General features: G+C 46.1%; 1 protein-coding gene across 1 annotated transcript in view; it reads left to right on the top strand.

Annotated features, from left to right (window-relative positions):
* Positions 1–23,984, top strand: part of CUL9 (cullin 9) — a 443,484-nt gene that overhangs the window by 222,550 nt on the left and 196,950 nt on the right. The window contains exons 25-27 of the mRNA XM_086948773.1: positions 6,266–6,500; positions 8,362–8,533; positions 23,082–23,227. Coding sequence (XP_086804899.1) covers positions 6,266–6,500; positions 8,362–8,533; positions 23,082–23,227 — 553 coding nt within the window. The remainder of the gene's footprint in view (positions 1–6,265; positions 6,501–8,361; positions 8,534–23,081; positions 23,228–23,984) is intronic.

Below are 23,984 nucleotides of genomic sequence, written 5' to 3'. Positions count from 1 at the left end.
TCACCATGTACACATCTAATGTGTACTGTCAGGTCAGGACCCACCTGGGAGGGCAGTACGTGTAGTTATTTTATGACAGATTGTTTGCAACCGGAGTCTAGGAGGGCTTTTATACATTTACTGTTCACTATTACCCTTGCGTAGAAGGAAGGTCCCATCTCCGCTGTGTACATCACGGCCTTTGGTATATATCCGACCTCCATAGGCTCCTCGGTTGATCTTTTCCGGGGACACATTCTAGCTATGTGGCCCCACTCTCCACAGTCAAAACACTGAGGACCTCTTTGAGTGGGGGGCTCATATCTTATGGGGCGATGTTTCCACTGTTCTGGTGCTGGTTTTTTTTTTTTTTTCCGGTTTTGCCACCCCCATAGGTCCTTTGTTGCCTTTGTCCATATCCCATGGCAAGGCTCGGGGCATCGCTCTATTGTAGTTCGAAGCCATCTCTATGGCCTGTTCAGCGGTGAGGCCTGAATGTTGTCTGAGCCATCGCTGAGTGCCATAGGGCAAGGCTTCCATGAACTGTTCCAGGTATATGCTGGACATGACTTCCTCTTTGCTCCTACTTTCAGGCTTCAACCACTTGTCGGCGGCCATTTTTAACCGCAAGTATAATGTCTTGGGATGTTCCCCTGCTACCCCTTTTTCTTTTCTAAACCGCAGTCTATAGGCCTCTGCGTCCAACCCCAAATGGTCTAGGATGACTGCTTTAATGGTCGCATACGGAGTCACTCCCGCGTGGTTGGCCACTTGGTATGCGGCTTGTGCTTCACCTGACAGTAGTGGTGCCAAAAAGAATGGCCATTTCTCCTCGGGCCAACCACATGCTCTGGCTGCTCGTTCAAAGTTTAGTAGGAACGCGTCGGGATCCTCCCCTGGCACGTATTTCTGCAACTGCATTCCGGACGGATGGGGCCCAAATCCCCTTCGCTCTGTTGTGGGCGGCACCCCGGGGTTCTGTGCTACCTTGTGTAATCCCTCGAGTTGGGCCGTAATGGAATTTTTAAACATGTCCCTGTCAGCATCCGCAGCAGACATTTGTTGGCTGATAGCCCATTCCAATTTCTGTTGGCCTTCAATGAGTTGTTGCACCACCTGTTCCATGTCTGCTGTTTGAGTGGAGGGGCGAAATCCCACTTCTGACACCAATGTAGTCTGGGCAGAGAGATTGGGAACGCTTGCGGTGGTAACAAACTCTGGCTCAACAGACACTAGACCCGTATATCTCTTTAAACTAGGTTTTATTTTCAAAGTGCGTCTTGTGCGGAATGTTAGTCTTTCCCTCGCAAACTCTATCTTATCCGTGGTGGAGGTCTTCGGGGCACGCAGGGCAGTTGATAGGAAAAAGTCCCGCTATTCAGAGGTGAATGTAGGAGGAGTGGTGTCTTCTTGGAAAAGCCGGTTGTCGTCACTCTAGTAAGGTCCCCGTCTCTGGCGTTGCTCTCCCCGATAAGTCCACATGTAAGAAAGGAAATGGACAGAGGGACGCCGTTAGTCTTTTTATCTGACAAGCGTCAGCACCCAGGGGAACCCGTGGTAGTGAGGGACATCGGTGTATCGTACAAACACGCTAGTGACTCTGTGCTGTAACGTGGGGGAAACGAGTGAGGAGAAAACAGGGTAGGTGCGGTTCAGGAAGGTAACTTGATTTAGAAAGGGAACGGGAAACACAGAGGGAAGGTACACACAGGGGTTTTAACGCTATTCACACGGGGAACTCTTTCTCCCCACCCAAGCCGCCCAACGCCGCCGTACCTGGCTGAGCCACACTCCTCCCTCGGGAGCGTGGCACGGCGGAACACAGGGACGTTGGCCTCCTGGCTCTCCTTCTTCTTTTCGCCTTCCGTTTTCTCTCTCGTCTTCTTCTTCCGCTCGGTTCTCCTCGCGTCCTCCGTCTCTCGGTGCGCTGGTGACGTCACACGCCGCGTACAGGGCTTCCCCCGTTTTCAGCCATCCAGGATCGTTGACGTCAGAGGTAGGCGTGTCCTCCGGGAAGTCCTCATACGCCCACTTAAAGGGAACTGTGGACGATTCATCGGGTGGTTCCGCGTCCCAGGCCCCCCTCGTAGTTGAAGTCTGTGAAGTAGAAGGGGTACAATCAGGAATCCACCATTCCTCTTGGCTGCCCAACCCGACCCCGTTACAGGCCACTAGTGAGTATGTTGGGTTTGACCTCCGTGGATGAGAGCTGCAGGTATAACCTGTCCGCAGCCCTCCTGATCACTGTGCAATAGGAGGTCACTTCTGAAGGAAAAAGACCCGTGATTGGCAAGTTCCCCCTCCTGTGAGGTATCTAGCAGACTGGTATCCTTCACGTCTACAATGTCTGTGACCACTGTAACTTCTTGTAAGAAAGTGGATTGCTGGTTGAGGGTGGTAAAACCCTACTCAAGCAGAAACCACAATCTTGGTCAGGGTGAAATCATAAGCAAGCCCCAAATTAAGCTGTGCTCAACCCTCTGGTAGTTAGGCACAGAGCAGTCAAACTTGAATAGGAGGCAATGTGTGAAGTATTTATACGAGACCCGGTTACCGAGGGCAGACGCAGGTACCAAGCGGGTGCTAGATGCTGAGGGCGGTGTGCCAATTGCATCACCACCCCCCTCCCGAGGTCTATGGTGTGATAGTTTCACACCTGTCAAGTGCATTTTATTTTTTGTGTGGTCTCCTAAACTGCGAGAACCTACCATTTTATTGCACTTCTTTTTGACAGTATTTTTATTTTCACTTTCACGTCCCTTGGTAGGGTGGGCCTTAGCGCGTCCATACCGCCGGGGTTTATTACGCTATAGATCCTGATAAATGCCAGGTAAATTAACACCGACATTGGCAGTTACATGTTGACCAGCATATAAATCCAGAGGAAACAAGCCACTCAATTTATCTGGCTGAGTTTTCCTATACATCATTTTAATATGTCTTATTGATCAGACAATAAAGGAATTTTTTGATACAAGTAAGGCATTTTTAATCTCACCACGTACACTTTCTCTAGTCACTTACACAACCCCTTAGCCACTCACAACTTCACATCAACCCGCTCCGCAGTAAATCTGGCGTTGAAGCACACTGGGGTGGCACTCGGCCACTCCCAGTGGGGCCCGATGATGAAGCATGTCACCGACCAGGTCGGCGGGTGAGGGCCTTCTGTAAACACCAAGAGGGTGTTTCTACTTTCTTCTCTTTGTGCTCTGAAACCCGTCCTTCCCGACGAGCCCTGAACATTTTTGTTGTTGTTGTTAATGATGATCAGTGGGGAATAAGAGTGTTCCCTTCTCCCTACCTCTCTCCTTGTTGATACGTAAAGTATTTATGCAACATTTCAAACAGTAACACATTGAAAACACACCACAGAAGTATCCCAGACCAGATTTAGAAACCTAGATTATTCTTTGAAAAATAAAACAAGACCTAAAAGACAAAAATCCAGTCAGTAGAACTCGAGATATGCAGGTTTGAAGTTTGAGTAAATAAAGCGCCAAAAAGCACAGCGCGCTGAATGTGGAGATCTGGTCATGCCGGACTGGGACAAAGGCACAAGTTCAGGCCAACTTTGATAGAGCCCTGGTCAGCTACAGGGACTCAGTGAGGCCAGCTGAACAAGAGCACCTTAGATCCTGGTTTGTGGAGCATAGCAAGGTCCTGCACCTCGTCATCCAGGATCCAGTTTTGGTGAGGGCTTACGAGGTGAGGTCCCGTGTCTGGGATCGGTTGCATAGTTGAGGTGAAGTTTTGGCTCTGAAGAGCGGTTGATGTGGGCTGCGAGGTCAATGTGGTGTCCCTTTCACCTGGAGCACCCTCGCAGTAGAGGCAGGTTGGTTTTGCTGGGTCCACAGATGGGCTAGCAGAGCACCTCTAGGTCCACTTACAAGGGTACAGGACTGGTATGACACCACTTGACAGGGTAGGACTCTCAGATGACCGACTCCAGGTGCTGGGTTTAAGGTTGTTGGAGACTTCTGTCCCTTAGGCTCTAGTCAGAGGCTAGCCAACAAGCCCTTGGAGTCACTTTGGGTTCCTGGGTTGAACAAATGTCGGTCCAATCCTTCTCACCCAGGCAAGAGGGCAGCAGGTCAGCAGTTCCTTCAGGGCAGCAGTCAAACAGAGTGGCAGTCCTTTCAGCAGGTCCAGAAGTGTCTGGAAGGTGGGAGAATGTTCTAGAAATTTTCTTCGAAGTGCACGGACTTCCTACCTTCCCTGGCCCCAGACTAACTACAAGGAATATCCAGCCCATTGTATAGAGGCAGGACACAGCCTATTCAAGTGTAAGTAGGGCTGTGCCCAGCTCCGCCCTTCCATCCTGCCAGTATATGGCCTATCCTGGCACACCTAAGCTCCTCCTTATGTGTGGCTGTCTAGGAGGAATAAACAAAGGTCAGCTACACCCAGTCATATGACCGAGGGGCAGGCTACAGGCACTAAATAGCTATGTCAGGAAAATGCCACCTTTCTTAACTTGTGTTACAGCAAACAAATGATGGACGGAATGCTGACAATGCAAACATTCTTCCCAAGTAAAAAGATCTGGGTTAAATCCATCGTTCTTTTGCCCACTACGCCACCCCGTTTGGACCCAGTCATATGCAAATCGGTCTTGACCCTGTGACCCATGGGAACAGTCCAGACCGAACTGCCAGGCCAGGTCCTCACTGGACAGGAAACAAGCATCCAGGGACCAGTTTCAGGGTATGTCACCCTTCTTCAGCCAGGCTAGCTTGAATCCAGTGGCTCAGTGACCCTGAAAGGCATATTTCAAGTTGATTGTGGCCTAAAGCCAAAGCATGTCGCCCCATACGAGAATATCCCCAACAGGCCAGACCTTCTAACTTAAAATCAATGCAGGATCAGACACCTTGATCCCAAGCAGCTCAACCTAGAGTTTGGTTACATTAACTTATTTTAAGAGGGCACGGACATACTCAAAGAAGCCTATGAGCATCCTATACACACCTGCTGTGCTGCTTACTGGAAACTGTTTGTCCCCTACTGTACTCCAAGATGTATGAACCCTCTCGCGCCCATAGTACAAGACATCATTTGCTATCTTCTACATCTATAAAAGTCTGGTTTAGCCTACACTTCACTTTGCTTCATGAAGCTGCTATAGTTGCATGCAGGGAACTTTCCTCACTCTTCAAAATCCATGTTAAGACCTTTATGGCGGGCATTAAACCTGTCCTCCCACTTACTGTGCCAACTTCCCCAATTTGGATTCTCAATGTTGTCCTCATCAGACTCCTAAGGCCCCACTTCGAACTGCTGCATTCTTGCCTCTGGCAGTTTCTCTCCTGTTAAGTTGCCTTTCTGGTAGCCATAACATCTCTAAGGCGTATTAGTGAGCTTCAGGCCCTAACACTACAAGTTCCTGCCTAAACTGGCCTCTCTTTTCTACCTTAATCAAATAATTGATCTTCATCTTATTTCCACAGCCTTATTCAGTAGCCAAGAGAGCGCTTCACATTCTTGATGTCAAGCGTTGTCTTATGTACTATACAAGCAGGAACAAACCTTGCCGTAAAACACGACAGCTGTTTGTTGCCTTTGCTCATCCTGATAAAGGCTACCCCGTATTGAAGGCAGGTATTGGCAGATTAATCCAGACCTGTTACCTCTAAGCCAAAAGGACCCAACTTGCCCACCCCAGGCCACACTTCACCTGCAAGCAGGGTATCACTATAGCTTTACTTGAGAACATACCCAAAGCTGGCATTTGTAAAGCTGCACCCCTCGGCAGGACCTGCCTCTTGCGTCACTGACATGCTCAAAGGAATCGGGGTGCAGATAGGAGTCCAGTTGATCACTAGTCAGCCTCCAGCTGGCTGCACATATGAACCAACCTGGGGGTAGGAGAGACTGTTTAATTTCCCTTCATGCAACTCCTCTTACAAGTCTTCAAAAACATCCCAAAAGTTTGACCCTCTGTGCGTCGTCCCGTCTCCTACTAAGTGGGGCTTTAACATGAACTAATTAGCCGTAGGATGTGATAGGACAGTTACTTTTGGGTGCGTTGAGTTGCAGATGTTTCCTTTGACTATCTTGGGATTGGCCATGTTGGAGTCAAATAGGGTCCCTCGGTCGTCTACACAGCGACAGATGCCCGGATTTCGAGGTCATTTGCATGCTTTGAGCTCATATACAAAAAATTTGATGTTGAGACTTTTCATGTTCGTTGGTTATTCAGGAATTAAGGCGGAGCTCAATGGCTCGGGCGCCTTGGGCACTCCCCTGACAGACTCTCGGTTGGTAATAATGCTTTCTTTTCCAGGTATTATCTTGGCGATCGTCTCCTGGCTCAAGGAAGGGTCTGGCTGGAGAGGGCAGTTATTGATCAGATTGGCTTGTGCTTCCCAAATCGCTTCCCACAGCAGATGCTGAAGAACTTGACAGAGTCAGAGGAGCTGCAGCAGGAGTTCCACCTTTTCCAGCTGCAACAGCTCGACAAGAGGCTCTTGGATGAGGAAGACGATGATTTGATAGCTGTCGATATGGAAGATGATGAGGTGCGTGCCGTGTAAAGAGTTCCACTTTGCAAAGATCCAGGGAGAAATGTCAGTGGGTTGAGGTGGGGCTTCTCTATGACAAAGCTATGACAATCATTGGCAGAATTATTAAGCAACACTTAAATACAGGGTCATGAATTGTAATTGCCTCGTTCGAGCCCTTTGTTGGTCTGGTGGTGGCTTGAACCTTCTGATTTGACTAAAATTATCATATGTTATGCTTATAGGATCTTTTATCTAACCCTCTTGATCCATTGGTCTGTGATTGTGTCGTTCACATTTTTCTTCTGACCACTACAGCTTACTGCACGGTGTAGTAGGTCAGTCCACATCAGCCACTGGCTGTTCACTGAGTGGCGGCATGCTACTCTTTCACAAGAGGCACATCCACACGCAAGAGTTCCCTTCCGTGCCGAGGACTGCTACACCATTGTTGCTTTTTGAGACTCCGATATATTTTTGCTTATGTTTTGTTTTATGTATTGGGATAGGCCAGCTTCTCCTCAACAGTAATTTTTTTCAGAAATGACACAATAAAGAAAGCATTGTCAAAGCTAAAAAAGCTGGCAGCCAGTGCCAAATTTGGTGGCTTAGCTGGTTAGATTTCACCTAGAGAAAGCTTTGTTTTGACAACAAATCCTAGTACAAATGCATGCATATATAGAGGGGTTTCTGTGGAGCCCTCTCCATCCATTGGGCTCTGCAGGTGTCCCCCTGGCTATGCATTTAAGTGCAGTGTCCCCCCCCCCCAGCTTACCACAAGGGGGCAGCAGCCTTGACTCTTGCACTGTGAGTGCATTTCGCCTTAAAATGTGCCAGGGGTGGTGTGCCCGAGCGGCATAAATACGCCTTTATTTTTTTTATTTTCTATTCTCAAGCTAGCATATCATTTATCAACCCCTTTTTTTTGCCTGAGTATTGAGGCTCGGCACATATTGTGAGGATGATCGCTGCCCTGCTTCAGGCGCTTCAAATGGAAGCTCAGAAGGGTTTCCTAATCAAAGCCTGTATTGCTTCAGCAGTTACTAGGAGACCCAAAAAGGAGAGAAACCAAACACTGCTGTCACCTTTTTGTTATTCATACCTCGAGAATAATGAAGCATGAGGTAATTAATGCTGAAGATGTAGTTGCCTGTTCTTTACATTAAGTCCTATTTGGGGGTAAAGAGTCTTAAGTCTTTGAGTTTATTCTGCTTTTCTGTTATTTTGCTAAAGCTGTCAGTTTTCCAGAGAGCTTTCTGATGGCCACATCGTCTGTTTGCACCCTCATGTCTGGGCGTAATAGAAGGTTCAATGTCGAGGCGCAGGCCGGCACGTTTCAATACAGTTATGAAGTATATGTAGGTCAGCTAATTCCTTCAGCAAGATATTTTTTGGCCTCTCGACTGGTAGCAGTGATTCTGTCTTTCGTTCAGCCCATCCCCAGGGGATCCTTCCATCCGACTCCAGGCAGAGCACACACTCCTCAGAACACAGTCACATCATATTTTGCAACTATCAGTCACCAAAATGATCCCAAATGTACCACATTCTCGTCACAGCCACATACAACATATCTTCGTTTACACAGGACAAAAACACATCATGTTAAGAAGTTCCACAGAATCCCTGGATTGCATGCTGCTGGTGTGTAGAGTATTGTGGGGGATGTATGTTGGTACTCACATTACCGTGGTGGTTCTTTTCTACATAGTAACTATGTCCTGTTACTTTATTGTAAAGCTTATGCATCGCTTGGCACTTCATCTTTGGTACATGTCAGACTGAGACACCTCTGTGGTGATTGCTGTGGGGCTGGACCCTGCTTTTGTCGCCACAGTTTTTCTTAACACACTTATCTTTTCCATGGCTCTTTCTTTAGATGGTGGAGGATAACCTACCAAGCTCAGAGGAGGAGACCGACGTGAACGTGCTCGCTCTTTCGCCACGCTGCTGGACCATATCCCCACTTTGTCACATGCAGGATCCCAGCAAATACTTCCCAGGTTCCCTCAGCAATTACCTCACAAAGTTTGCAGACTTTTACACTAAAAGTGAGTTAATTACCCAAGTCAAAAGTTGAGACTTTCTTAACAATTTGCATTAAGTGTGTAATACTCGATTGCTGCAAGTTACTGGGATTATATGGTTCTTGGAGGAGACAGACAAAATGTCCCTTTTTTTGTTTTTTTGCTTTTCCTAATAAACATTTAAGTAGATATTTGCCAGAATCTTGCAAGTGGAAGAAGGGTCGTCATTCTATCTATGAAGATGGCTGCTCTGTGATGGTATGCACCTGTAAATTCAGATACGCAGTCTTTATGTAAACATTTGATTTGCTTACCTGTGATAGACCGTATGCTTCATCAGCGTGCTGCAGAGATCCATCTTTCAGCTGAGGGCCGCGGGTTGATTTTCTAGTTGATCTGCCTTGGGTGTCGGCTGCTGGTCAATTGAGCCATTGTTGAGTTGGTGTTTGATGTAGTGCCCCTTTGTAGAAAGCAGTGTCATGAGGTGGTGACTTGTGTGTCCCAGTTAAGATCTTTAGACGCTGTGAAGTTCTAGTGCTGCAGTTAGATGTGAGCGTACCCTCTGGTATTGCTTCTTCCCGACTTTCTCGCAGCACTGCTTTTCTTTGATTTAAACTTATTGTCTTTGCCTGTTGCTGTATGAAGTGCTCAGCAGAGTACCTGCCTGTGATAGATTTTGGTTATTGTCTGCTGCTGGTGTTCGTTTCACCTTAGTGAGGACGATGAGATAATGTTACTTGTGAATCTGGACAGATGCCGCTCATCGCTGATGTATGCATTATGACCCTCAACAATCTCACCTCCCTCCCTCTCATGACTTTGCTCTGTCTTCTTGTTATCTTAAGTCACCCTGGATGAAGTCCTTGTTTTTTTTCTTCATTCTATTGGCCTTGAATGTCTCATCTTCTACCCAGTATTCTACCTGGCAGATCACTTGTTCCCTTCCATGCGGTATTTATTTATGGATTTTAAATGTACATGGATAACCTTGTATTATCCAGTATTGGGGCATCTTTCATAGATTCACATGCCTGAATCTTTCCCCATCGTAGAAGTGGGAGGTACCATAGTGAGCAGTAAGACTTGTACCATAGGCCATAATAGCACTAGAAGACGCACTTATTGCCTATCTATGTCATTTTTTAATAAAGAACCAAATTTGACATATTCATTCAGGCGACAGCACCCTCTAGAACACTCCAACCAGAGGTTGAATCCCTCAGATTTTCTACTGCACATCATGTGAAGGGAGTCTCCCTGAGCTCTGCTCAGTTTTTTTGTCAGATTTTTCTGTATTCGGTTTATCTTCACGACGTCTGACTCTTCAAAACATTGTCTCTTCAGATGCTGCTCATCCTGTGTGAAAGATTTCATGCGAGTGATCCACATAAAGACTGCCTTTACCCTCAGCACCAGGTGAAGGAGTGCAAGATTTGTAGCACTTTTTCTACAAAGACTCTGAGAGACAGAGAAGGACATCTTTCTAAATGGCTGAAGGAGTCAAAAGCCCAAACAACCAGCACTTCTGGTAAAGACAGCGACTTTTCTCATGCCACCCTAAAAAGTTCAAGATCCTCTGACCATGGGGCTCCTGAAGGTAGTAGGAAGGCCCTAAAGAAAGATCCCATCAAAAAGGAGACATTATAACTTGTTTCCAAAGGGACAGCCTGTTCCCATCCCTCTACTCCTTCTGACAAGAAAAGGGAAAGACTGAGGTTTCCTTCCTCAGAGCTGTGGACATCAAAATAGCAAAAATTATCGCCGACCCCCATCTACAATGAAGACTACAGGTACATCGACCTCGTTTTCTAAAATGTCGTTGTACAGAACGTACTGTCCAATTCGATGGCAATGACCCCTGCCGTTGCTGCAGTTGATAAAGGACCATTCAACGGAAGCTTGATCCTCCAAGTCACCGTAGACGAAAGTGGCATCCAGAGGTATCCAGCCAGCGCTCAAGTCATCGGCAAAAGCACCATCCACACAAACATCGGCAGCAGCTGTTCCACTGATGAAGACACCGTTGACGTATTTTTAAAAAAAACATTTTTTTTTAAGTTTTATGTAGCGCAAACTAGACCTGAGAAATCAGGTATCAGAACGTTTTACATGAGCACCAGTTTCGTTATAGAAGAACACATTCATTTTTGTTAGGCATGGGGAGATTAAGAGATTTGCCCAGAATCACAGGATGTTTTAGCGTTGTTGCCGAGACTCTAACCCGGTTCCCCAGCTTAGAGGTCGACCGCTCTAGCCCTCCTTCGATGCCGCAAGTCTCATAGTTGACGGTACCGTCGCCAAGAGTTAAAATTGCTAAAGCTGTTCTTACACCAAGGATAATATCTCCTATCAAGATATCTCCTCCTTTGCCTAGCCATTTGCTAGATATACAAGACTCTTGAGGAAGAGGGGTGTTATGGGGATACGTACAGTCCTTCTGACCTCCATGTAAAGTGTAAAGATGTCGACTCTAATGACAGTGATGACCATTATTCTTCATAATATGATCCTCCTAGGCATTATTATCAACATTATAGCTATCAACAGGCCCATCTTATTATTGAACAACTTACAAGCTATGTTTCGGGACTATAAAAGGCGCTTTCCCGACCACCCACAGGAACAAACACCTGTACCTCCCCAGCCTGTGCCACCGGCTACACCAGTAAGTCCGGCACCAGTCTTACTGATAATGTCACCCACACCTAATATGCCAACCCCAAGAGAGGACCATACTTCCTCTGAGGATAAAGCGAGGAAGGCAAAGTTCAGGAACACCAACCACCACCTAATGAATGGAAAGACTACGCCTTCTGCTTCCCAGCCTCGTTCCGCATATTCTCCCCCAGAGGACATTGGGAGCTTTCATAACTTAAAGGACAGAGCAGTGGCAAGATTCCATCTTCCCACATCCATCAAGAAATCTGATTGCTTCCTGCGTGATTTTAAGGAGCAGGGTAGAAAGTCCATGAGAGCTATTCTGATCATTGATTACATTTGGAAGGAAGGTATAAAAATAAGAAAACCAGCAACGGTTGCTCCTGTACCACCTCGCTCTTGATAAAAAATACAAGGCCACAGATGATTCTTCAGCCTGTCTTGTTTGCCATCCTAAGCCAGATTCTGCTATCTCGCAGGCTGCGCCAAGGCGTTCTAATAATCTGTCCACTCCTGTTTCGACGCCTCTAGATAAGGAAGGAAGACACCTCGATAATGTAGGGAAGAGGTTCTCCCTTATGTCATCAGTTACAGTCCGTGCAGCAAATTCCCCAGCTATATTAGCACTCTGTGACCGACAGATGTGGACAGTTGTCAGTAGCCTTCTTGACCTCATTCCTGAAGAAATGAAGGAAGAGACACAAAAGAATATGCATGAGGGCGAGCACACTTCTTCAGAGATTGATTGCGCTCTAGACATTGCATTTGTCAAGTAAAGGGAGAGTGATCAATGGATCAACGGACACTAACTATCACTTAAGCAAGTGAAAGGTCCAGTCGCAGCGTGTGCCCGTATAAGATACTGGTAGTTCAAAGAAGGGGGTTGCTGCACTGTTCCTCAAAGGGGAGAAAGATTAGGAGACGCTGACGTGACCTAAGGTGTGGGTAATACACCTTTGGGCATCCATTTTGTTGGATATATTTGCCTCACACACCCAAAAGGGTGTCATGCTTCATCATTGGCGGTTGCTCCTCGTCGGGGGGGGGCGGTGCAATCCCCAACGGGCTCACCTCTAGGAGGGGCTCTTTAGCGGAGATCTTTTGTATCCAACAGCCCTATGGTGAAGTGAGGGTATGTGGGCAGAGTATCAGGTAGACTCGGTGTAGTGATTAAAATGCAGTAGGGGATGCCGGAAACAACTTTATTCTGGGGGTCCCCCTACTACAATTAAAACCAGTGGAGAAAGGCAACTCGCTAGGGGTAACCAAGTTAGGTAAAGTGATCCTAGAGAGGCCTTAGAAAACAATGGGTCAACATGTTTCTCGCATTGGGTTAATCACCTGCGATTCATCAGGACCTTAAAAGTGAAATGAAAAAAGGAAAAAACTCTTAACATGCGAGTGTCATGTATGTAGTGTAGGTGTATTTTACCTTGGGGGAAAGTCCTATGCCTAAATAATGAGACAAAACAGAACGTTATTAATAGTATATTTCTCATCAAAAGCATGAACTGGGTCAACGTCAGCATGTAAAAACAGTGAGGCATGCTCCGGGTGGTGTTGGGGGGGGGGGGGAGTACCCAACCTAGACATGCCAGGTGAAAACAGCGTGCAGTGCAAGGATCACACACTCACACTGTGTTGGTGAATGAAAAACATTATGGTAAAAACCAGTGTATTAAAAGCAGCAGTATTGTCTAAAAACACCATCCATATTATGCAGTGTCAATTTGTGTCAAAATTATATGCATAACATCAGATTATCATCGTGGAGGAAAAACAAGCATATGCAGGCAGATGGCTCACCTAAGGGTCAAGGTCTAAGAGCCACATGAGTGCTCGGCGGGTCAGTTCTACGAGGGCAAGCCTTCAGATGTGGCTACAATATACAAGGGATGTTAAACCAGGGAGCGTAGAAAAGCGAGATAAAGTACTTGCTAACAAGGACTGGGTAGACCCAGGAAATGTCATGTCGACCCGCCTTACCTTACTCGTCCCGTGACCGCGTGGGTGCACCTACCCATCTCCGCCGAGTTCGGATAGATGGGTAGGTCTGGCGGTGTTTGTTGTTAAAAGGGCACCGGCGGGGAGGAGCCTCGTCAATGGCGCCCTTCCGTGTGGGTCACATGACCGAGGTCGTTTCTATAGCGGCCATGTCAGAAAGGTAAAATGAATATAGCGGTAATGTGGATCAATGTTTAGTGCAACAGCTAAATAGCGGGCAGTTGTTAAACCCAGCCGATGCCCATGTTATTCAATTCGCGCACAATTTGCGGTTTTACGGAGTATTTGGCCATTCACTTTATTAGAAAAGGCTCAATCACTGGAGTGAGCCGATACAAATTTGACTAATATCCATTCCATTATGTAGGAGAATGACAAGCCAAATCTTGCATTTTATTTGCAAGAACAATACGACCCTTGGAAAAGGTCGCGTGATGTGTTATGTGCACGGGTCGGCCATGATGGATAGGGAAGGGGCTCTGGATGGAACACAGCCGATGGGGGGCTGTCACGTCAAGACCACGGGTGTGTGAGTTGTACCACTGCCGAGGCAATTGTCAATATTAATAGTTTCTATTCTTATTGTCATCCGTTAACTCACATCGTGTGTCTGGTCATGCACTATATTAAACATATGAACAACAGGAGAATCGCCGCCCAACTAGTCATAATTGGGTCATCCTCCGTCAGCCGTTAAACAGTTACCACTCATGCTGGTTGTCTAATGTATACAAACAGACGCCATCAGAGATCAAGTGAGTGTATCATGTCAAATTGGCAGAGAGTGTTCCTGATGTATGTTGTCAGAGCCTAACTAAAATAAAGGTAAGGCAATGTCAGTGTAGGAACATTGAAAAAGATTGCCTTATAGCGAATGCCAGGGGATATCTTCATTCAAGCCATGGCTGTCAGAAGATAAGCGATGGACCCATCTCTGCTCCTTCCTAAAGAGTGCATTTTTTGGGGAGTTTGGGCTGGATTCCAAGATAACCCAATTCAGGGACTCTTCATTATGGTTGCATTCCACGTAGTGTTTGCACATTTTAGTATTGGTTTTTTTACAGCGAAAATTGCTGCGGTGTTCAATGATGCGGGTTTTAATGGGGCGGGTGGTCATCCCAATGTATTGCAAGTTGCATGGGCAAGTCAGTAAGTAAATGCAATGTGAAGTATTGCAATTAGTGTGTTGCCTGAGTTCCCAACTGAAGGTCTCTGAAAGTTTGATGGTTTTCACTACTGAGGTGTATTTACAGACACCGCACGAACCACAAGGGTAGTGGCCCCTGACAGGAGGTAGCTGCCAAAGGGTCTGTTGTGTCTCTTTTCTGGCTTTCTTTGGCCTGGTGCTGATCAGAATATCCTTCAGGTTCTGTGATCTCCTGAAAGCAAACCTAGGCTGCTCCATATCCAGGTCACCTGTATTGAGGATGCCCCAGTGACGTTTAATGGTCTGTTTGATTTTGTTGGACCGTGGGGTAAAGGTGGTGACACAGGTCATCGGTTGGTTCTCTAAAGGTGCGCTCTCCCGTCTCTCTAGTAGAGCTTCTCGGTTGTTATTCCGAGCCCGTTTTCTGGCTTTGTAAACATGGCTTTTAGGATAACCTCTGTCCATGAGGTTCCTAGACAGTATCAAGGATTCTTTCTTGTAATCAGTCACATTGCTACAATTGCGCCTTATCCGGAGAAATTGTCCGAATGGTAAGTTTGAGCGCAGTGCCTTCGGGTGGTGACTTTTGTAGTGAAGTAAACTGTTACGATCTGTGGGTTTTCTATACAGGGATGTACTGAGAGACCCATCTTCCAATTTGATAGTAAGATCAAGGAAGGCAATTTCCTTAGGTGAAGAGGACATCGTAAAATGTAAGAAGGGGTTCAGTGTATTCACCCATTCAAAGAACTCCTCGTGGGTTGTTGTGGGGCCTGACCAGAGTATTAAGATGTCATCTATGAAGCGTCTCCATACTAGAATATTCTCTCAAAGGGTTAGACTGGTGATGTAGATGCCTGTCTTCAAACTCTGCCATATAGAGACAGGCCACCGAAGGAGCGAAGGTACTGCCCATTGAGGTCCCTTGGGTCTGATGATAGTATTGTCCCTTGTACTCAAAGTAATTCTCAGTGAGTGCAAGAGTAGCACACTCCATGATGAAAGTTTGCGGAGTGTTAGAGTTCCAGGTTTGGTGCCCCAATCTTTCCTCTATTACTTCTAGGGTGGCCCTCTGAGGAATGTTCGTATAGAGGGCCTCCACATCCAGAGTAATCAGAAGGTCAAATTGTGTTGTGTCCTGAATGGAGTTCAAAATACGTAGGACATCAGTAGTGTCCTGGACGTAAGAAGGAATACATTTGACCAGTGGTTGTAAAAAGTGGTCACAAAATTGTGAGAGTGGCTCTAGAATTGAGTTGATCCCTGACACGATTGGTCTCCCTGGTACTGGTCTCGTTCCCTTATGGATCTTGGGCAGTATATAGAAATAAGGTACCCGGGGGTCACTTTTAACTAAGAACTCTGCCTCTTTTTTGGAGATCCATTCTTCACTCTCAGCATCCATCACCAACCCTGTGATAATGGTCTGCAGGCGTCTGGTTGGATCACCGGGGATAGGTGTATAGTACCTGTGATCATTTAGTTGTCTGGTGCATTCCAGGTCGTAATCAGTAGTGTTCATCAGGACTGTTGCTCCGCCCTTATCTGCCTGTTTAATGGTGATAAGGGGGTCTTCTGCCAGTGATTTTATGACCAACATTTCGTTATTGGAAATGTTCGAATGACGAGTCTGTCTGTCCATCCGGTTAATATCCTTGAGTACTGCCTGAGTACTGCCTGTTCAAAGGTCAAAATTTCGTTTGGAACCATACCATTATGTGGTGTAAACGTGGAAGGGTTATGTAAACCAGAGTCATCAATAGGGTCACAAGTTTGAAGACAGGCATCTACATCACCAGTCTAACCCTTTTCGAGAGAATATTCTAGTATGGAGACGCTTCATAGATGACATCTTAATACTCTGGTCAGGCCCCACAACAACCCACGAGGAGTTCTTTGAATGGGTGAATACACTGAACCCCTTCTTACATTTTACGATGTCCTCTTCACCTAAGGAAATTGCCTTCCTTGATCTTACTATCAAATTGGAAGATGGGTCTCTCAGTACATCACTGTATAGAAAACCCACAGATCGTAACAGTTTACTTCACTACAAAAGTCACCACCCGAAGGCACTGCGCTCAAACTTACCATTCGGACAATTTCTCCGGATAAGGCGCAATTGTAGCAATGTGACTGATTACAAGAAAGAATCCTTGATACTGTCTAGGAACCTCATGGACAGAGGTTATCCTAAAAGCCATGTTTACAAAGCCAGAAAACGGGCTCGGAATAACAACCGAGAAGCTCTACTAGAGAGACGGGAGAGAGCGCACCTTTAGAGAACTAACCGATGACCTGTGTCACCACCTTTACCCCACGGTCCAACAAAATCAAACAGACCATTAAACGTCTCTGGGGCATCCTCAATACAGGTGACCTGGATATGGAGCAGCCTAGGTTTGCTTTCAGGAGATCACAGAACCTGAAGGATATTCTGATCAGCACCAGGCCAAAGAAAGCCAGAAAAGAGACACAACAGACCCTTTGGCAGCTACCTCCTGTCAGGGGCCACTACCCTTGTGGTTCGTGCGGTGTCTGTAAATACACCTCAGTAGTGAAAACCATCAAACTTTCAGAGACCTTCAGTTGGGAACTCAGTCAACACACTAATTGCAATACTTCACATTGCATTTACTTACTGACTTGCCCATGCAACTTGCAATACATTGGGATGACCACCCGCCCCATTAAAACCCGCATCATTGAACACCGCAGCAATTTTCGCTGTAAAAAAACCAATACTAAAATGTGCAAACACTACGTGGAATGCAACCATAATGAAGAGTCCCTGAATTGGGTTATCTTGGAATCCAGCCCAAACTCCCCAAAAAATGCACTCTTTAGGAAGGAGCAGAGATGGGTCCATCGCTTATCTTCTGACAGCCATGGCTTGAATGAAGATATCCCCTGGCATTCGCTATAAGGCAATCTTTTTCAATGTTCCTACACTGACATTGCCTTACCTTTATTTTAGTTAGGCTCTGACAACATACATCAGGAACACTCTCTGCCAATTTGACATGATACACTCACTTGATCTCTGATGGCGTCTGTTTGTATACATTAGACAACCAGCATGAGTGGTAACTGTTTAACGGCTGACGGAGGATGACCCAATTATGACTAGTTGGGCGGCGATTCTCCTGTTGTTCATATGTTTAATATAGTGCATGACCAGACACACGATGTGAGTTAACGGATGACAATAAGAATAGAAACTATTAATATTGACAATTGCCTCGGCAGTGGTACAACTCACACATCCGTGGTCTTGACGTGACAGCCCCCCATCGGCTGTGTTCCATCCAGAGCCCCTTCCCTATCCATCATGGCCGACCCGTGCACATAACACATCACGCGACCTTTTCCAAGGGTCGTATTGTTCTTGCAAATAAAATGCAAGATTTGGCTTGTCATTCTCCTACATAATGGAATGGATATTAGTCAAATTTGTATCGGCTCACTCCAGTGATTGAGCCTTTTCTAATAAAGTGAATGGCCAAATACTCCGTAAAACCGCAAATTGTGCGCGAATTGAATAACATGGGCATCGGCTGGGTTTAACAACTGCCCGCTATTTAGCTGTTGCACTAAACATTGATCCACATTACCGCTATATTCATTTTACCTTTCTGACATGGCCGCTATAGAAACGACCTCGATCATGTGACCCACACGGAAGGGCGCCATTGACGAGGCTCCTCCCCGCCGGTGCCCTTTTAACAACAAACACCGCCAGACCTACCCATCTATCCGAACTCGGCGGAGATGGGTAGGTGCACCCACGCGGTCACGGGACGAGTAAGGTAAGGCGGGTCGACATGACATTTCCTGGGTCTACCCAGTCCTTGTTAGCAAGTACTTTATCTCGCTTTTCTACGCTCCCTGGTTTAACATCCCTTGTATATTGTAGCCACATCTGAAGGCTTGCCCTCGTAGAACTGACCCGCCGAGCACTCATGTGGCTCTTAGACCTTGACCCTTAGGTGAGCCATCTGCCTGCATATGCTTGTTTTTCCTCCACGATGATAATCTGATGTTATGCATATAATTTTGACACAAATTGACACTGCATAATATGGATGGTGTTTTTAGACAATACTGCTGCTTTTAATACACTGGTTTTTACCATAATGTTTTTCATTCACCAACACAGTGTGAGTGTGTGATCCTTGCACTGCACGCTGTTTTCACCTGGCATGTCTAGGTTGGGTACTCCCCCCCAACACCACCCGGAGCATGCCTCACTGTTTTTACATGCTGACGTTGACCCAGTTCATGCTTTTGATGAGAAATATACTATTAATAACGTTCTGTTTTGTCTCATTATTTAGGCATAGGACTTTCCACCAAGGTAAAATACACCTACACTACATACATGACACTCGCATGTTAAGAGTTTTTTCCTTTTTTCATTTCACTTTTAAGGTCCTGATGAATCGCAGGTGATTAACCCAATGCGAGAAACATGTTGACCCATTGTTTTCTAAGGCCTCTCTAGGATCACTTTACCTAACTTGGTTACCCCTAGCGAGTTGCCTTTCTCCACTGGTTTTAATTGTAGTAGGGGGACCCCCAGAATAAAGTTGTTTCCGGCATCCCCTACTGCATTTTAATCACTACACCGAGTCTACCTGATACTCTGCCCACATACCCTCACTTCACCATAGGGCTGTTGGATACAAAAGATCTCCGCTAAAGAGCCCCTCCTGGAGGTGAGCCCGTTGGGGATTGCACCGCCCCCCCGACGAGGAGCAACCGCCAATGATGAAGCATGACACCCTTTTGGGTGTGTGAGGCAAATATATCCAACAAAATGGATGCCCAAAGGTGTACTACCCACACCTTAGGTCACGTCAGCTTCTCCTAATCTTTCTCCCCTTTGAGGAACAGTGCAGCAACCCCCTTCTTTGAGCTCTAGACATTGCCTCATGTGGGTTTAGGCAGCTGGCATTGATGGCTCTCCTAAGACTCCAGGGCTGGCTGAAGGCTACAGCGTTTAGATCAGAGGTTCAAAAGAAAATGCTTGATATGGCCTAAGATGGTGAATCCCTATTTGAGAAACATGTTGACGAAGTGCTGCGGGGGATAAAGACCGATACGGGCACCACCTGATCCCTTGGCACTTTGCAATATCGCATGGAGGGGGATACCAACGACAACAGCAGTATCAGCCACAGTTCCAGTATAGGACAGGCTATCAAGAACCCTACCTCCAGCCACCTTCTGCTGCCTACAACAGGTAAACCACGAGATGTAAACAGGCTCATCTGGGTTGTGACACTGGTCGCAGGCAGTGACCGTGATCATGCACCAGCTGCTCCTCCTTCCAATCACCAACGACCTCCCACATTGACAGGGGATACATTCGACAAATGGCTGTAGGATTTGGTAGCATACGAACACACCCTGGAATTTGTTCAGAGACCGCCAAATAAGCCTCCAAAAGGAGCGCTGTTTTAATTATTTCGGAAATAAGCTTTGATTATGTTAGAAAAAGAAGCAATAGAGCAAGTCCCTGCTCCACAGAAGAACAAAGGTTTCTACTACAATTTATTCCTTATTCAAAAGAATTCAGGGGAATGGAGATCCAAATTAGATCTCAGAGCATTAAACAAGTTCTGTGTGAATCCCCTTTCTGACATTTCATGACTTCCCTGGGTTTGCAGGATGCTTATTTTCATATCCCTATACATCAGAAACATAGCAAGGATCTCCATTTCGCCATAGCCGGTGCCCATTTACAGTTCAGAGTACTTCCTTTTGGGCTCCGATCTACCTCAGAATCTTTACAAAATATTTTGCCCCAGTGGTAGCTACACTTCGCAAGCAAATCATCAGGTATTTCCCTACCTCGACGACTGGCTGCTGAAAGCTTCCACACTGCAATAAGCTTCCAAGACTACAGTGTCATGCCTGGCGTTATTTCAGAAATAATGTCTCACTGTCAACAATCAGAAGTCCTTCCTCGTCCCGAGCCAACAAAGAATTTTCTTAGCCCTTAACCTCAATACCATCATCAAAGCTTATCTGTCTCTGGACAGACCACATCGGTTGTCAAACCTGGCATTAGCAATCTGACGAAGAACATCAGTTTCAGTGCGATGTTCAAGTCAATCCTTGGCATGATGTCCTCTGCCATAAATCTAGTCTCACTGGCCCCACTAAAGATGAGGCCTCTGCAGGAGGAAATTCAGTTACAATGCAGCCAGTTGACCGGCTCATTCAACAACTTCATATATGTCACCTCTGGAATGCAACAAACTGTGACGTGGTGGTCCCAACTGCCTCGTTTATCACAAGGTCTCACATTTCTGACTTCAACATCCGATTACATTATCACCACCAACGCCTCTCTAGAGGGCTGGGGAGGCCCTTTACTGGACCTCCGAATTCACGGGAGGTGGTTGCAATCCCAGAAATTACTCCACATCAACCTTTTAGACTGAAAAGCGATTTTTCTCACTCTCCAAGCATTCCTCCCACGTATAGCAGGAGCTTCCATGCTGGTTCGAACAGACAACACGGCCAGCATGTTCTATATCGACAAACAAGGCGGAACAAAATCTCTCCTTCTATTTTAGGAACCTCAAGCCCTTTGGAGATGGTTAGAGGCGCACCAAATCACCCTAAAAGTAATGCATTTTCCAGGAATCAACAACACGCCAGCAGATGCGGTCAGCAGAACCATGGACAATTGCCACAAATGGGAACCAGATGACCAAGTGCTAGAGGCGATTTTTTCACATTGGGGCACACCTGTACTTGACCTTTTTGCAACCAACGAGACCGAAAAATGCAGACATTATGCCGGTTGATACCCACTCCCAGGGTCATGCGGAAATGCCCTGTCAATGAGATGGTCAGGGCTTTATGAGTACAGTATTCCCCACCCCGTCACCCCCCCCTTCCATCACAAGGATTTTCACCAAATTGAAGCTGGAAGGATGTCGCCTCATCCTCATAGCTCCCCCGGTGGCCCAGACAAGACTGGTTCACCAAACTTCTACTTTCCAAAGTCCATCCCATCCGACTTCCGAAGAAACACAACCTTCTCACGAAGAACAGAGGTCAAATTCTCCATCCCAAGCCGGCATCTCTTCAGTTGCTTGCATGACTGCTGAATACCATGAAAACTGCAATCTAGATATTTCTCAAGAATGGAGAGACATTCTGGCCAAACCAGAGCCGACTTCACAAACAAGACCTACAAGCTGAAGTGGAAAAGGTTCTGCTTGTGTTGCAAAGCTTCCAATATTCATCCTTGAGAATCATCACCGGACAGGTTCTTCCATACTTACTATCTCTAGCCTGTTCAGGCTCGGTGCATTCTTCAATTAAGGTTCATCTTGCAGCAATATCTAGATTCAGGCGTTCCTCTAATTCAATTTAATCAAACAATGTGGTTCTCTGCCAACTCATGTAATCGCCCCTTGAGCCGATCCACAGGGCGGATCTCAAGGTCTTTACTTGGAAAGTTGCTCTCCTACTGGCCCTCACGTCAACCAGAAGGGTTAGTGATCTTCAGGCCTTCAATACTCCGGAACCTTTCCTCCAGTTTACAGATGAGTATGTTATGCTTCACACAAACCCTAAATTTATTCCCAAGGTGCCATCACAGTTTCACCTAAATGAATCTATCCTTCTCCGTACTTTTTTTCCATAGTTGGATCACCAACTGCACAGTCTCTTCATACCTTGGACCTCAAGAGGGGTCTTAAATTCTGTTAACAAAGAACTATGCAATTCAGAAAGTCTGATCAGCTGTTTATCTGGTATGGTCTCCCTATTAAGGGTTCCGCTGTCACCAAAGCTACCATTTCCAGATGGATAGCTGGTACAAATCAATGCTGTCATTTTAAGGCTGGGAAACCTCTTGCAGCCAAACTAAAAGCACACACTGCAAGGGTAGATTCTACTTCTGCAGCCCCGTTTCCCATTGTTCCACTGGACAGAAATTGCAGAGAAGCAACGTGGAAGAACGCTCATACATTTACTCTACACTATTTCTTGGAATCGGCCCACAATAGTGATGCTGCTGTGGCACAAGCATACTTTCACATCACTTATTCCGCTGACTTGAGCCTTCGAAACTGTAAGTGATTTGGCTCCATTTAAAATATTTCATATTTTACATTGTTGTATTCATATTTCATAAATTGATGTATAACATATAAAACTGATATCCACCATCCACAAGGGTACATTTACGTGAAAAATGATGTATGTCTATACAGTTATGGACTGCTTGTTATTTTGATTCAAACATGTGAATCTATGAAAGATACCCCAATACTGGGTAAGAAAATGTTACTTACCTGTAACTAGAGTCATCAAGTATTGGTATCTTTTATAGATTCACATGAGACCCACCCTCCTCCCCGGAGAGGCTACCCTCATTGATTGGGATGTTTTATTTCCACTTGTGCTTGAAAATCTGAGGGATTCAGTCTCCGTCTGGAGTGTTGGCTATGTGTCAATTTGGTTCTTTAAAAAAAAAAAAGGACATAGATAGGCTATAAGAGTGTCTTCTAATGCCATTATGGCCTATGGTACAAGTCTTACTGCTCACTATGATGCCATGGGACTCCCACTTCGACGCAAGGAATAATGCATGCTTGTGAATCTATGAAAGATACCAATACTGAGGGTAAGTAACTTATTTTCTTCTACTGTCATGTCTAGCGCTGTATTTGACTTACACCTAGCGTTCAGCAATGCTGCCGTTTGCTTTCTGATAATGACCCCTCCTCTCTGCAGGTCAGAACATGTACGGCTTGGAGCACTCAAAGCCCCGGAGGTTGCAGTGGACGTGGCTGGGACATGCAGAGCTGCAGTATGCTGGGTGGACACTCCATACCTCTACCCTGCAGATGTACATTTTGTTACACTTCAATCAGCAAGAGGTAGGCTGAGCTTTGTAGGGGCGCTATTGAGTTACGTGGGGCTAATCACGTCAGCCGAGAGTGACAGGAACCCACTAGAAATCGGGTGCATGGGAATGAAAGTTGGGGGAAGGGGGCTTATATGTACTGTAATTTGAAAGTAACTTGGTTAGAAGTTGTATGAACCATTGGCTGTGAACTCTGCATGCTTTGGGAAAGTGGTTTATCTTGTAGATGATTTCATAGGGGCTTTATCGTTGCCATCTGTAAGTCTTCTGTAAGTCTTCTATCCACTTCTCTGAATTGCCAGCGTATGAGGAATATAGTGCCACCTTGTGAAGTACGAAGGTGTACTTGAGAGGCCAGAGATACAGGGGCAGGGCTCGCTCCCTTGCACAAATACATCCCCCGCTTGCTTCGCCACAAGATCCCTATTTTACTCCAACCAGAGCAGGTAGAAGTCCACTCTATGTTCTGTTCCATAGTGCAATTAAGGGTGCATTTTTGTGACTGTAAGCACTCTGCTTTCTGTTGTGTGTCACACCTTTCTTCTTTCTGACACACACAGTTTTCAGTATTGAGAAAAATGTAGCACCAAATAGCTACACGCTCTAGTAACAATGGGGCGGTTGTGGGAACTTTTTCCAGAGTCCTGGACCAATCTGTGCTTAATGGTCTCAGTTTCCATCACAACTTAATACTGCTACGCGGGCACTCCCTCTCCCCACCATTTCTCCAGACAACCCTGCTCCCTATACACCTCAGGGGGTCAGCACGT

Source organism: Lissotriton vulgaris, unplaced genomic scaffold (assembly GCF_964263255.1).
Source record: "Lissotriton vulgaris unplaced genomic scaffold, aLisVul1.2 SCAFFOLD_375, whole genome shotgun sequence".
Lineage (NCBI taxonomy): Eukaryota > Metazoa > Chordata > Amphibia > Caudata > Salamandridae > Lissotriton > Lissotriton vulgaris.
The sequence above is the reverse complement of the archived record's forward strand: the minus strand, read 5'-3'. Positions and strand labels throughout refer to the sequence as shown.